Source organism: Salvelinus fontinalis, chromosome 12 (genome assembly GCF_029448725.1).
Source record: "Salvelinus fontinalis isolate EN_2023a chromosome 12, ASM2944872v1, whole genome shotgun sequence".
Taxonomy (NCBI): domain Eukaryota; kingdom Metazoa; phylum Chordata; class Actinopteri; order Salmoniformes; family Salmonidae; genus Salvelinus; species Salvelinus fontinalis.
The window spans coordinates 24,710,465-24,724,730 of NC_074676.1; the positions used below are offsets into that span (position 1 = coordinate 24,710,465).

Genomic DNA, 14,266 nt, shown 5'->3' on the forward strand with positions numbered 1-14,266 from the left:
CAATTTAAAGTCTGAGTGTCGGTATTTGTCACATCGTATAGATTATCGTAGTTGTAGCCAACCTGCTGAAACTGTATATTTGTCCTGGTCTAGGCAGCACGGTATTTGCTGGATAACGGCTCTATTCTGGATGAAGAAAGCCTATATGAAGCCTCTCTCAGAATTGAGCCTAAAGTCAACAACTGAAGAGGATGGCAGTTTCCCAAAGTGTAATCTCTGCTCAAAAACTATTATCATACACAGTAGACATAAACAATAGCTGGTGTTAAGTCATGTTTAACATTTTTGCTCTTTATACATGTATTGTTTTTAGATGTTATCTTATGTACACATGTTAATTTAATTGTCACATTGTTGTTGAAATATTTAATTTTTCCTCTGCAACAAGGACCATTTCACTGGGCTTATTAGAGTGATAACTAAAGTCACAATGATCTTGCATAATGGTGTGTCCTTTGTAACCAATGAAATTGATTGACACCTTTTCATACTGTGGACTTTGCACTTCCTGTAAGCACACCTGCTGCCAGGGTCCTACTGTACAGGAAATATTGTTCTCTTTACTCAAATAGATATAATGTGTTTATCTGCAACTGATGTAGCATTGTAAAAATCTAACCAGGTATAACAACATGGACATTTTTAAACCCAAAATTGATGCGGCTAAACCAATGTGTGTTCCTTTAAATGTTCTATATCAATCCGCCTCCTCCCTGCTTTGATTATTTGCTTCCATTTGAATTTCTATCAACATTTGAGCAATCTTGTCACAGTTGAGATGTAAGAGATGTGAGAGCCACTAGCACCACAGAGCTTTGTCTTGTCGTCATGAGGACTGATTCTTACATAATAAGATATTACACTTGCCTGATACAGGAAACACTTGCTCTTAGTAGAAGTTTCTGACTTGCAGTACAGTACTGAATCTGCTCTGAAATGAATGAAGAACAATTAGTATATAAGGGCATATTCACACAACAAGCTTTTATCTAAGAACCAGCAAGGTCTGGTTTCTTTTGAAAACATTGAAGTCAAGTGTGAATACACCCTACCCTAAAACACGATTAACAATATTTGTAGCTTTATTTCATTACTGTTGCATGTTGCATTGTAACAGGCGGTTAAATCACAAACCTCTTACTGTATATTTGCAGAAGTAATTCAAGTCAAGTAGCCATAAATACAATTTTGTTTGCAGAATAAACTCTATTAATCCATGCAATTGAAATGGCTGGTAATAAACCAGTGTACGTATATCTCCAATACGAGTGTACTTCCAGTTTGACAATGATTAGTTGGGGGTGACATCTTGTTTGACTAGGAGTTTGGGGAAGTTTGCTGCTATTCTTGGAGCATGCCATTGTAGCTGTTTCCCTTTTTAAAAGCACATGTGTGTTAGCTTTCAATTTAAACTTAACGGAGCACACATATTAAAGAAAAATAAAGCAACACCCTTGAAATTGTAGTATTTTCAGGCTTTGTGATATTTGTGTACAGTAAAAGGTTGTTCCGCTATTATACTGTATCATTCAAAGACGATCTATGTCCTTTTGCTGTTCCAGTGATTGTGGAACGTGACCGTATATCACTCTGTTAAATGCATTGTTGTTTAAGAGTATGATAAAAGTAAGTGAATGAGTTACTCCGCCTGCAGCATTCAAAAGGTATTTTTGTAGTATTAGTATAAGGTAAGGGGTTACAAGAACACAGGAAAGTATTTTGTACTTTGTTGTTGTTAATTCACCTTGCTGAAATGTATGCTGTACATTTTGTACATGCAGCCCTGCATATTTCTTAATGTGGAACAGTGTCAAGTACACCTCTGAAAAGCATTGTATCCCAAGCGTCAACACAAAATGCTACAACAATTGTAATTTTGAAACCATGACTTAGAGGTAGAAGACAACTTCAAAGTGTTTTGCATATACTGTAATCCTGTCTATAATCATTCTCTTAGCAGGAATATAGTAATGTAGTGCTTATTCTGTGAATATTTGTATGTATTTTTACCATGTACAGTCTAGAAACATTTAAAGCTCATATGGCAGGCATGCAACACTGTATCAGACAATATTAAAACAATATATATACTGTATACACTTATACGTGCACATACTCTTATAAATGAAATATTAACAAACAAACGTTTTGCTGTTAGCAATACCCAGTGGTATGAGAATTATCTTTCAACCCTTATGTTTATTTCCACAGCTTGAGAAATATTTCCAGTTTTGTAAAAAGAAAAAATGTATGTTTCCTGATTACCTCTTGCTAATAAATCTATTCTATCTCAGGGGCATTGTTGTCTCAAGTGTGTTTGTGAGAAAACAATACATTTTTTTATTTCGCTCTTCTCTCACTCCCCACCCCCTCTATCACATGCACACACCACACAAACACACACTGCCATAGCCGTGGGAAGTACGGGTGCTGGAGGTGAAAGAATTTGTGTTGTTGCAATAAAAGCTATTAAACTATTTTTGTGTTGCATTATATTATCATCATACTAGGCCCTGTAGATAGATAGATATACTACATTTTGTTTTCAACTTCAATAGCCGTATGGAATTACTGAGAAACTAGGATACTAGATACTGTCTTATCTAATGCATATTGGAATGCACTGTATCCACATAAAATAAAACGGTAAATTCACAATGACCTGAATTTTTTTGGTGTTACTGTGTCATCCATGCAGTACAACAAGGTGTTTGACATGGAGGAGTACTACCACAGACTTCAGATCTTCATTGAGAACAAGAGGATTGACCATCACAATGAAGGAAATCACAAGTTCACAAGTATGAATAATTGCATTATAGTTGTGTTTCTTCAGTTGTTAGAAGTGTCCATATCCTTTGAGTATGTCAATATATTAATTGTGCCTTCTTCTGACATTTGACCTCCTTACCTAGTGGGACTGAATCAGTTCTCGGACACAACCTTACTGTGCTCAGGCCTTCAACAACCATGGCCGTAAGGGGTGAGTGTCACCACTGGAAAACCCATTTCCTTGTAAATACTGTATATTCACAAAAATCTCTTGGTCTAACTGTACGCTATTAGATTCTTACTCCGGCTCTGAAAAAATATATATTTTAGCGTCTCTCCAGTCAAGCATTTGAGTACATCAAGTATAACAAGGGACTCATGACAGAGGATAACTATCCATAACAGCACATATATGTAAATAGCAATGCCATCTTTATAACAACTAGAGTACTAGCACTTCGAAAGGTGACAATCTATTAACATCATTTATGCTGAAATCATTTTGAAGGAGGGCACTTGCAAGTTCAAGACTGATTTGGCCGCTGCTTTCGTTAATGATGTGGTCAACATAACACGGGTAAGTAAATTCACATTACTTTGGGTTATTTGGTGCATTGACTACCCAGGCAGTCATCTTATTGTATGTTTTTTTTCATGGCAGAATGATGAAATGGGTATGCTGGATGCAGTGGCCAGACACAACCCTGTCAGCCTTGCCTATGAGGTGACCTCTGATTTGATGCATTACCATAATGGTGTACACAGCAGATGAGAATGAGTCTCTACTATATTTTTAAACCTATAATAATGGTGATATCTGTTGTGGCGTACAGCAGGTCAGTCACCAGGCGGAGACTCGTCGAGGCCTGGTGACAGACGGAGTATACATCACGAGGCGATGGCTCCATCTGCTGGACGTGCCAGGTCTCGACGGGCTCTCTGGCCAGGACTAATTGGGGCTGACTGGGGATTGGTGAGTAATCAAGGGATGATTGCTCACCAGCTGTACAACTCCCATAAAGCTGCCAGAAGGGCAGCACAAAAGGGAGAGACTGGGGGAGGAAAGGACTCCCGTATAGTTGGGGACAGTACCAGAGGTAACAGGAGGGAGTTCAGGTTTGATTCCCACAGGATACAGCAAGACCCGGAGCCCAAAAGACGGTATCCCGGAGAAGGCCTCTTGGGGGAGACCTATTCTTTTCTTTTGGACTATTATTTTAATAAACACCTTTGAAACTGAGCTAATCCTACTCTGTCCGTGTCTGATCTGTGTAAATGTTTTGACCCAAGTGGTGTCTGCCACAAGTGGTGGAGAATGCAGGCCCTCTGATAACGTGGTCAGATCAGGGTTGAAGTTTACGTAGCATCAGCATGGACAAGTTGATAGCTCAGTCCATCCGGGCCCAACAAGCCCAACAGGTGGTTCAGGAACGAACGCCGGAGGAACAGCGGCTACAAAACATCCGCCTCATTGAGGAAATCAGGAAGCTACAAGGAGGAGCGTCTACTGAATCACATCCAAACAAGTTTTTAATCAAGCTAACAGAAGATGACGACATCGAAACCTACCTCTGTACGTTTGAAAGGACGGGTAAGTAAGGATGGCCAAGGCAGAAGGGGGCCAGTCTCAAAAGACGTATTGGGACCTGAACGATGAACAGGCGGCTAACTACGACGGACTCAAACGGGAGATACTCAGCCACTACGGGTACAGCCAGGCCCACTGGGCTCAACTATTCCACGACTAAAGGTTCGTAGTGACGCATCCCCCCGAGACTAGATGAGCGACCTACTGCACGTCACCAGGGGATGGCTCCTAACCGACGTATCCATCCTCTCCATCCTAGACAAAGTGGTCCTGGATTGCTTCCTAAGGGCACTACAACACGACATGAAGAGGGCAGCGAGTCTATGCGCGCCCTAGACCTTGGAGGGCCTCCTGGAAGCAGTGGAGACGCATCAGAACACTCATTGTCCGCTGATCGCGCCCCTGTGGTGCTGCCTGTGCCTGTGCAGCCCGGAAGCAAACGGTTGATCAACCTGTACAGGTCCGGAGTCGGAGTCAGGTCCGGAGTCGCCAGTCACTCACCCCCGGAAGTAGCTGTCCATCCACCGCTATCACTTGGGCTGAGGTGGCTTTTAAGTTAGGATCCTCCCACTGGGCCGTCCCGAATTGTCCCCTCAGTTGGCCCCCAGGGGGTGTCTCGACTGGCCCCTCGAAATCGAGGAGGGGGAGGCTGGGCTTTTTCTCCTGTGGTTCCCCCGGGGGGGGGGGGGGACAATTCGGGAGGCAAGTTGTCCTTTTTCCAAAAGAATCGTTGCTCGGTTGTAGATTGTCGCCTTCAACGTTGGAGTTAGCAGTAAACATTAGCCATGTGGGCCAGACGTGCCCAACTCCATTAGAACGCAGCACAAATAAATACCCGAAAATCGCAATATACTGATATAAACTGATATAACTCAGTTTAAAATAACAACATTATGATGTCTTTAACACCTATATTGAATAAAATCAGAGCCGGATATATATAAGGGCTATAACGGGAGCTTTCTAGAACGCCATCCTGATGTCTGTCTTGCGTCATGGCGAAGGGAAGAAAGAGAGAACCCCACGTTGCCAGCCCATTTATAAGGCCTCAGATCTGCCTAGCAACTCCATTTCAATTCTCACTATTTGCTGACATCCAGGGGAAGGCGTCTGCAGTGCATCTCAACCAATAGAAGACATGCAAATTAATAAACCGACCTCAGAACAGCCTGCAGATTTCAGATTTCTCACTTCCTCATAGGAAAATTGCTCCAACTCGAGTTCTGTTTTACTCACAGATATAATTCAAACGGTTTTATAAACTAGAGAGTGTTTTCTATCCAATAGTAATAATAATATGCATCTGGTACGAACAAGAATTGAGTACGAGGCAGTTTAATTTGGGAACGAAATTATTACAAAGTGCAAACAGCATCCCCTATTGAGAAAATTAAGCATCTCCAATCCAAAATTAAATCTAAATCCTATTTCGCAACAAAGCCTCCTTCACTCATGCCACCAAGCATACCCTAGTAAAACTGACTATCCTACCGATCCTCGACTTCGGCGATGTCATCTACAAAATAGCTTCCAATACTCTACTCAGCAAACTGGATTCAGTTTATCACAGTGCCATCCGTTTTGTTACTAAAGCACCTTATACGACCCACCACTGCGACCTGAATGCCCTAGTCGGCTGGCCCTCGCTACATGTTCGTCGTCAGACCCACTGGCTCCAGGTCATCTACAAGGCTATGCTAGGTAAAGTGCCGCCTTACCTCAGTTCACTGGTCATGATGGCTACACCCACCCGTAGCACGCGCTCCAGCAGGTGTATCTCACTGATCATCCCTAAAGCCAAAACCTCATTTGGACGCCTTTCCTTCCAGTTCTCTGCTGCCTGCGACTGGAACGAATTGCAAAAATCTCTGAAGTTGGAGACTTTTATCTCCCTCAACAACTTTAAACATCTGCTATCCGAGCAGCTAACCGATGCTCAGCAGCTGTACATAGTCCATCGGTATATCGCCCACCCAATTTACCTACCTCACCCCCCATACTGCTTTTATTTATTTACTTTTCTGCTCTTTTGCACACCAGTATCTCTACTTGCACACGATCATCTGATGATTTATCACTCCAGGGTTAATCTGCTAAATTGTAATTATTCGATTTATTGCCTACCTTCTCATGCCTTTTGCACACATTGTATATAGATTCTCTTTTTTTCTACCATGTTATTGACTTGTTTATTGTTTACTCCATGTGTAACTCTGTGTTGTTGTCTGTTCACACTGCTATGCTTTATCTTGGCCAGGTCGCAGTTGCAAATGAGAACTTGTTCTCAACTAGCCTACCTGGTTAAATAAAGGTGAAATAAAAAATTAAAAAATTAAAAATCTAAAATCAGAAGATCCATTTTTGAGGATCATGGATCATTGAGTATCATCAGTGCTCTGGTGGATTCCATTTCCAAGCATGAACTGATAGGCCTTTCCTGCGGGACAGAACTCTTACTGCAGCGGGCTCACAGGTAATTCCTTGATTCTGCGCAATATGGGACAACAGCTGTAGATTAAGTTTCAGCTGTAATTTTACTGTGACATGTATTAATCTCACGTGATATATTGTTGCCTCTACCTTCTTGCCCTTTGTGCTGTTGTCTGTGTCCAATAATGTTCGTACCATGTTGTGCTGCTGCCATGTTGTCATGTTGTGTTACTAACATGATGTGTTGTCATGTGTTGCTGCCATGCTATGTTGTTGTCTTAGGTCTCTTTATGTAGTGTTGTGGTCTCTCTTGTCGTGATGTGTGTTTTGTCCTATATTTTTATTAAATGTTTAATGACGGCCTATTGTAAATAAGAATTTGTTCTTAACCTGTCTAGGATGAGGGTGCCGCTAGCGGCACTCCCCCCCCACCCCCACTGAAAAGGCAGAGCCGCGAAATTCAAACAATTTTTTTTTTTTAAATATTTAACTTTCACACATTAAAGTCTAATACAGCTAATGAAAGACACAGATCTTGTGAATCCAGCCAACATGTCCGATTTTTAAAATGTTTTACAGGGAAGACACAATATGTAAAGATGTAAATCTATTAGCTAAAAAGACATTAGCATAATCCACCATCTTTTATTTGTCCACCAACACCAGTAGCTATCACCAATTCGGCTAAACTAAGATATTTATAGCCCCTAACCAAGAAAAAAACTAATCAGATGACAGTCTGATAACATATTTATGGTATGGGATAGGTTTTGTTAGAAAAATGTGCATATTTCAGGTAGATGGCATAGGTTACAATTGCACCCACCGTCACAAATGGACTAGAATAACTACATTTACATTTACATTTAAGTCATTTAGCAGACGCTCTTATCCAGAGCGACTTACAAATTGGCTACATAGAGCAACGTGTTTACCTACTTACTAATCATCAAACATTTCGTAAAAATACACAGCATACACTAATCGAAAGACACAGATCCTGTGAATACAGACAATATTTCTGATTTTCTAAGTGTCTTACAGCGAAAACACAATAAATCGTTATATTAGCATAGCACATGTGCAAACATTACCCCAGCATTAATTCTAGCCAAAGTGAGCGATAACGTAAACATCGCCAAAATATATTATTTTTTTCACTAACCTTCTCAGAATTCTTCAGATGACACCCCTGTAACATCACATTACAACATGCATATACAGTTTGTTCGAAAATGTGCATATTTAGCCACCAAAATCATGGTTAGACAATGGGGAAAGTAGCCCAGCTGGTGAGAAAATGTCCGTGCGCCATATTAGACAGTGATCTACTCGTATACATAAATACTCATAAACGTGACTAAAAAATATAGGGTGGACAGCGATTGATAGACAATTTAATTCTTAATACAATCGCGGAATTACATTTTTTAAATTATCCTTACTTTTCAATACAGTTTGCGCCAAGCGAAGCTACGTCAAAAAACATGGCGTCCTAAGCCACTAACATTTTTCGACAGAAACATGATTTATCATAATAAAAATTTCCTACTTTGAGCTGTTCTTCCATCAGTATCTTGGGCAAAGGATCCTTTCTTGGGTCTAATCGTCTTTTGGTGGAAAGCTGTCCTCTTGCCATGTGGAAATGCCAACTGCGTTCAGCATGAACTGGAAGCGTGCCCAGCGATTCACAGCGTTTCAGAAATAAATGTCCCAAAATCGCACTAAACGGATATAAATTGCTATAAAACGCTTTAAATTAACTACCTTATGATGTTTTTAACTCCTATAACGAGTCTTAACATGACCGGAGAAAGATTACTCCCTAAACTAATGCTTGGAACAGGTGCGGGTCGGTGTCCTCCAGGCGCATGACGCAGCTCCAAAAGAGGGACTAGCTACAGGGTTTTTTAATTTATAGTGCCTGTGAACGCGCAATCGACCCCATTCAAATCGTCATCACGTAAAGGCATCCAGGGGAAGACGTAAGCAGTGTCCGTATACTCATAGGAATAACATTGGCTTTAAAACTGACTCCAGAACAGTGGCCAAAATTTCTGAAATCTGACTCCATGTCAGGGAAATTGCTGTAGAATGGGTTCTGTTCCACTTAGAGACAAAATTTCAACTCCTATAGAAACTATAGACTGTTTTCTATCCAATAATAATAATAATATGCATATTGTACGATCAAGAATTTTGTAGGAAGCCGTTTAAAAAATTACACGATTACCATAAATAGTGACAACAGCGCCCCCAGCCTCAACAGGTTAACTGACTTGCCTAGTTAAATAAAGGTTACATTTATTTTTAAATCTAACAAATCTGCTAGTTATATCACGTTTTACCCTCAGGAAAATGATCATTGCTACTGGCAGCAGTGACACATCTTTCGGGACACAACAGCCAGACAGCACTGTCTTTGAACCCAGATTTAGAGAAAAGCCTACCTTTTCTTTTGCTACACCGAGTCTACCACCACTTGCCTGCCCAAGGATAAAGGAGATTCTTCCATGAAAACCCTTTCATTCAGGGGATCCTCAGTCATATTTGTGGACTACAACAGCAGTTTGTTTGAGGACTCTGACTGCATGATCAATGGAGTTCTGACACAAAGCACCTCTTGGAAACCCAGTACTCTGGCAAGTCCTATTTTCTCTGGAGACAAGGGGAAAGTATTTACAAGAGGCCAAAGTAATTGTGACTCTCTCCAAATAACACCATCTCCAAAAATCTAACTTGTGATGTGGATCAGTCAAATCTCTTCTTCTCACAGAAGAGGCCGGCAGCTGCTGTACAAGGGACTGGGGAGAGCAGTACCCAAGCCTCTGTTGCTCAATAGTGCTGGGTTTCCAAGAGGTGCTTTGTGTCAGAACTCCATTGATCAGGCAGTCACGGAGCCGGATATCTTTTTTTTCATTGATGACTTTGACATAGATGACATCAGTGATTCAGATATCCCTGATTACTTTGATGAACCCCTGAGCTCCTCAGCATCAAGGCAAGAAGCACTGCAGTGCTGTCACTAAAGTGGTGTGTGAGGGAGGACCAAGAACATCAACATGGCAAAAGAAACCAGCGACACCAGCCCCTGTGGCCAAGGCTCCTAAAATCCCCTCTCCTGGCAAGTACATTCAAGTTATAGAGCAGCCTTGAGATTTGATTGTATTGTTCTTTCTACTAAACAAATGTGATTATTTTTTCTTACATATATTACTTGGTCTGTAGCCCAGACACCCATGTTTATCTCTCATACCATTTGCAGAGCCCACATAAAGAAACCCTGCCCACGATCGTTTCAGAGGCTTCAACTTCCCCAACTGTCCAGAGATTATGATTTTCCACAAGTGCTTAATGCTACGTTGTTCGGTGAAGACTAATTTTTCCTGAAGCCCACAGGTGAGTGATGAATCAATGCAGATTGTATCAAATCAAATTGTATTTGTCACATGCGCCGAATATAAGTGTAGACCTTATTGTGAAATGCTTACTTTCAAGCCCTTAACCATCACTGCAGTTCAAGAAGAGTTAAGAACATTGTACTATACAACAAGTGCATTATAATGCATTAATTCAAATAACTATAGTCGGGCAGAGCAGCCAGGGACAGAGATCTCTCACTGCATCCTCTTCTACACCTACTCTGACATCATTCGCATCGAGAGGTTCATTTTAGAGATTTTTTTTACTTAATCCTTATTTTACCAGGTACGTATCTGAATTCTGACTATATAGGCCTACATCTTCTTACAAAGAATACTCTGCAAGTTTGTATGTGTTATAACACACACACATTGGAACATTTCTGTGAAAGTATTGCAAGTTTCATGGAAGGGTCTAAAATCCTGTATGTCAAAGTGTGAAAAGTTGGATCCAGATATGGCAAATCTGCGAACCTTAACCGACTGACTCTGAACATGCTGGTGGACATTTAATTGGGTAAGCAGTAAAGTGTAGCGTCACTCAAATTCAGCATTAACAATGCTGTATGTGTTCAGAGAAACCAACAATGTGTTCTGATAGGCACTAAAACTGCCCATTTCCAATCGGGGATGTTTGGGTTTGGAGCGGCCTTCTCCAGACACAACGCTGACAGGCTGTTCAAGAAGCTTGCGCTGGATCACCTCCTGGTGGAGGACCTGTACATCACAGCCAACGGCCAGGCAGTGGCCTACAGCTCTACTGGACTCAATGCCATAAACATCCTAGGGGGACGCACACATCACACACTGGCTTCATGTGAAGACATACTCTTCAATGGCAGTGTTTTCCATATGCACCAGCCACCAGCCTTCATTGTAATCTAGCTACTTTTTCCACTTTAACTAGGCTTCTTTTCATTTTAAAAGTTTAAATTCGCTAGTCAGAAAAGTCTGTGTAGACTTCTGCTAGAATGAACAATATGCATCTTCTAGTGATCTATTGATAGGACAGGTGCCTGTCAGTCACAAAGCGAGCAACGGCAGGTAAAGACTACTGGTTTGCCAGTTTGCTGTCTTTCCCGGCTCTCGGTACCTATGTTATTTTTGTGTGCTGTGGTTAGCTGCAGTCTTATTTATTTTACGGAGGAGTGAGAGGATGATGCATGAATTTACACGTCCCATGTAATGCAAGTGGTAACGATGAGTTGAAATTAGAGGTCGAACGATTATGATTTTCCAACGCCTATACCGATTATTGGAGGACCAAAATATGCCGATGCCGATTAATCGGCCGATTGTTATATATATATTTGTAGTAATGACAATTACAACAATACTCAATGAACACTTATTTTAACTTAATATAATACATCAATAAAATCAATTTAGTCTCAAATAAATAATGAAACATGTTCAATTTGGTTTAAATAATGCAAAAACAAAGTGTTGGAGAAGAAAGTAAAAGTGCAATATGTGCCATGTAAAAAATCTAATGTTTAAGTTCCTTGCTCAGAACATGAGAACATATGAAAGCTGGTGGTTCCTTTTAACATGAGTCTTCAATATTCCCAGGTAAGAAGTTTTAGGTTGTAGTTTATTATAGGACTATTTCTCTCTATACCATTTGTATTTCATATACCTTTGTCTATTGGATGTTCTAATAGGTACTTTAGTATTGCCAGCCTAATCTCGGGAGTTGATAGGCTTGAAGTCATCAACAGCGCAATGCTTGAAGCATTTCGAAGAGCTGCTGGCAAACGCAGGAAAGTGCTGTTTGAAGGAATGCTTACGAGCCTGCTGCTGCCTACCACCGCTCAGTCAGACTGTGCTATCAAATCAATGGAAAGTGTTTTTTCTGTAATAGGGAATTAATGATCAATGGGTCAGAGACATGGGAGGAATTTGTCTAGGCATTGAGCCTGAAACAGGATACTTGTATTGCCAGGAATTGTAATTGGACAACCACAGACTAGGGTTGGGGGTATAAAACTACACCCTGTCACTTTGTTCTGTGGAGAGAATCACTGAGGACGGGAGAATGAACATCTATCTCTCAGCATAACATCTATGATTTGTCCTCTTTAAATAAACCTATTTCTCTCCCCCTGATTTGCTTTGGAGTCTGTGTTATTGAAGAGTAACAACTGCTAACACTGGGGAGCATTGCTGCACAGCTATTTTCAGGTTTCCCCAGAGATGTTCGATCGGGTTCAAGTCCGGGCTCTGGCTGGGCCACTCAAGGACATTCACAGACTTGTTCCGAAGCCACTCCTGTGTTGTCTTGGCTGTGTGCATAGGGTTGTTGTCCTGTTGGAAGGTGAACCTTCGCCCCAGGCTGAGGTCCAGAGCACTCTTCATCAAGGATCTCGCAGTACTTTGCTCTGTTCATCTTTGCCTCGACCCTGACTAGTTTCCCAGTCCCTGACCATGAGAAACACTCCCACAGCATGATGCTGCCACCACCATGCTTCACCGTAGGGATGGTGCCAGGTTTCTTCCAAATGTGACGCTTGGCATTCAGGCCAAAGAGTTCAATCTTCGTTTCATCAGAGCAGAGAATCTTGTTTCTCATGGTCTAAGAGTCTTTAGGTGCCTTTTGGCAAACTCCAAGTGGGCTGTCATGTGCCTTTTTTACAGAGGAGTGACTTCTGTCTGGCCACTCTACCATTAAGGCCTGCTTGGTGGAGTGCTGCAGAGATGGTTGTCCTTCTGGAAGGTTCTCCCATCTCCACAGAGGAACTCTGTCAAGTGACTATCGAGTTCTTGATCACCTCCTTGACCAAGGCCCTTCTCCCCTGATTGCTCAGTTTGGCAGGGTGGCGAGCTCTAGGAAGAGTCTCAGTGGTTCCAAACTTCTTTCATTAAAGAATTATGAAGACCACTGTGTTCTTGGGGACCTTCAATGCTGTAGAAATTTGTTGGTACCCTTCCCCAGATCTGTGCTTCGACACAATCCTGTCTCGGAGCTCTAAGGACAATTCCTTTGACCTCATGGCTTGGTTTTTGCTCTGACATGCACTGTCAACTGTGGGACCTTATATAGACAGGTGTGTGCCTTTCCAAATCATGTCCAATCAATTAAATGTACCACACGTGGACTCAAATCAAGTTGTAGAAACATCTCAAAGATAATCACTGGCAACAGGATGCACCTGAGCTCAATTTCGAGTATCATAGCAAAGCGTCTGAATACTTATGTAAATAAGTTTTGGCATTATGGGGTATTGTGTGTAGATTGCTGAGGATTTAGTTTTTTATTTAATCAATTTTAGAATAAAGCTGTAACTTAACAATGTGAAAAAAAGTAAAATGGGTCTAAATACTTTCCTGAAAGCACTGAATATGATATTATTAAAGATATTGATATATGCCTACAGATTTGTTTAGTGTCGACAATGAAGTGAGTAGGAGTGCTGCTTTCCAGTGGTGGAAAAAGTATCCAATTGTCATACTTGAGTAAAAGGTAGACCTTAATAGAAAATTACTCAAGTCAGTCACCTAGTAAAATACTATTTGTGTAAAAGAAAACAAATATTTGGTTTTAAATATACTTAAGTATCAAAAGTAAATGTAATTGCTAAAATATACTTGAGTATCAAAAGTATATAAATCATTTCAAATTCCTTATATTAAGCAAGCCAGATGGCACAATTTTATTCTTTACATTTATGGATAGCTGGGGGCACACCAACACTCAGACATAGTTTTTAAATTAAGTATTTGTGTTTAGTTAGTCCACCAAATCAGAGGCAGTACGGATGACCAGGGATGTTCTCTCTCTATATATATATACACTGCTCAAAAAAAATAAAGGGAACACTTAAACAACACAATGTAACTCCAAGTCAATCACACTTCTATGAAATCAAACTGTCCACTTAGGAAGCAACACTGATTGACAATACATTTCACATGCTGTTGTGCAAATGGAATAGACAAAAGGTGGAAATTATAGGCAATTAGCAAGACACCCCCAAAAAAGGAGTGATTCTGTAAGGTGGTGACCACAGACCACTTCTCAGTTTCTATGCTTCCTGGCTGATGTTTTGGTCAC

General features: G+C 40.9%; 1 protein-coding gene and 1 pseudogene across 1 annotated transcript in view; both read left to right on the plus strand.

The window, feature by feature from the left end:
• LOC129867041 (ras-specific guanine nucleotide-releasing factor 1-like) overlaps positions 1-2,293 on the plus strand; it is a 42,066-nt gene extending 39,773 nt beyond the window's left edge. Inside the window, exon 27 of the mRNA XM_055940143.1 lies at positions 94-2,293. Within this exon, the coding sequence (XP_055796118.1) occupies positions 94-186 (93 nt within the window). The 3' untranslated portion in view covers positions 187-2,293. The remainder of the gene's footprint in view (positions 1-93) is intronic.
• Positions 2,294-4,373: 2,080 nt separating this feature from the next.
• Positions 4,374-10,389, plus strand: LOC129867709 (recQ-like DNA helicase BLM; annotated as a pseudogene).
• The last annotated feature ends 3,877 nt before the right edge of the window (positions 10,390-14,266 follow it).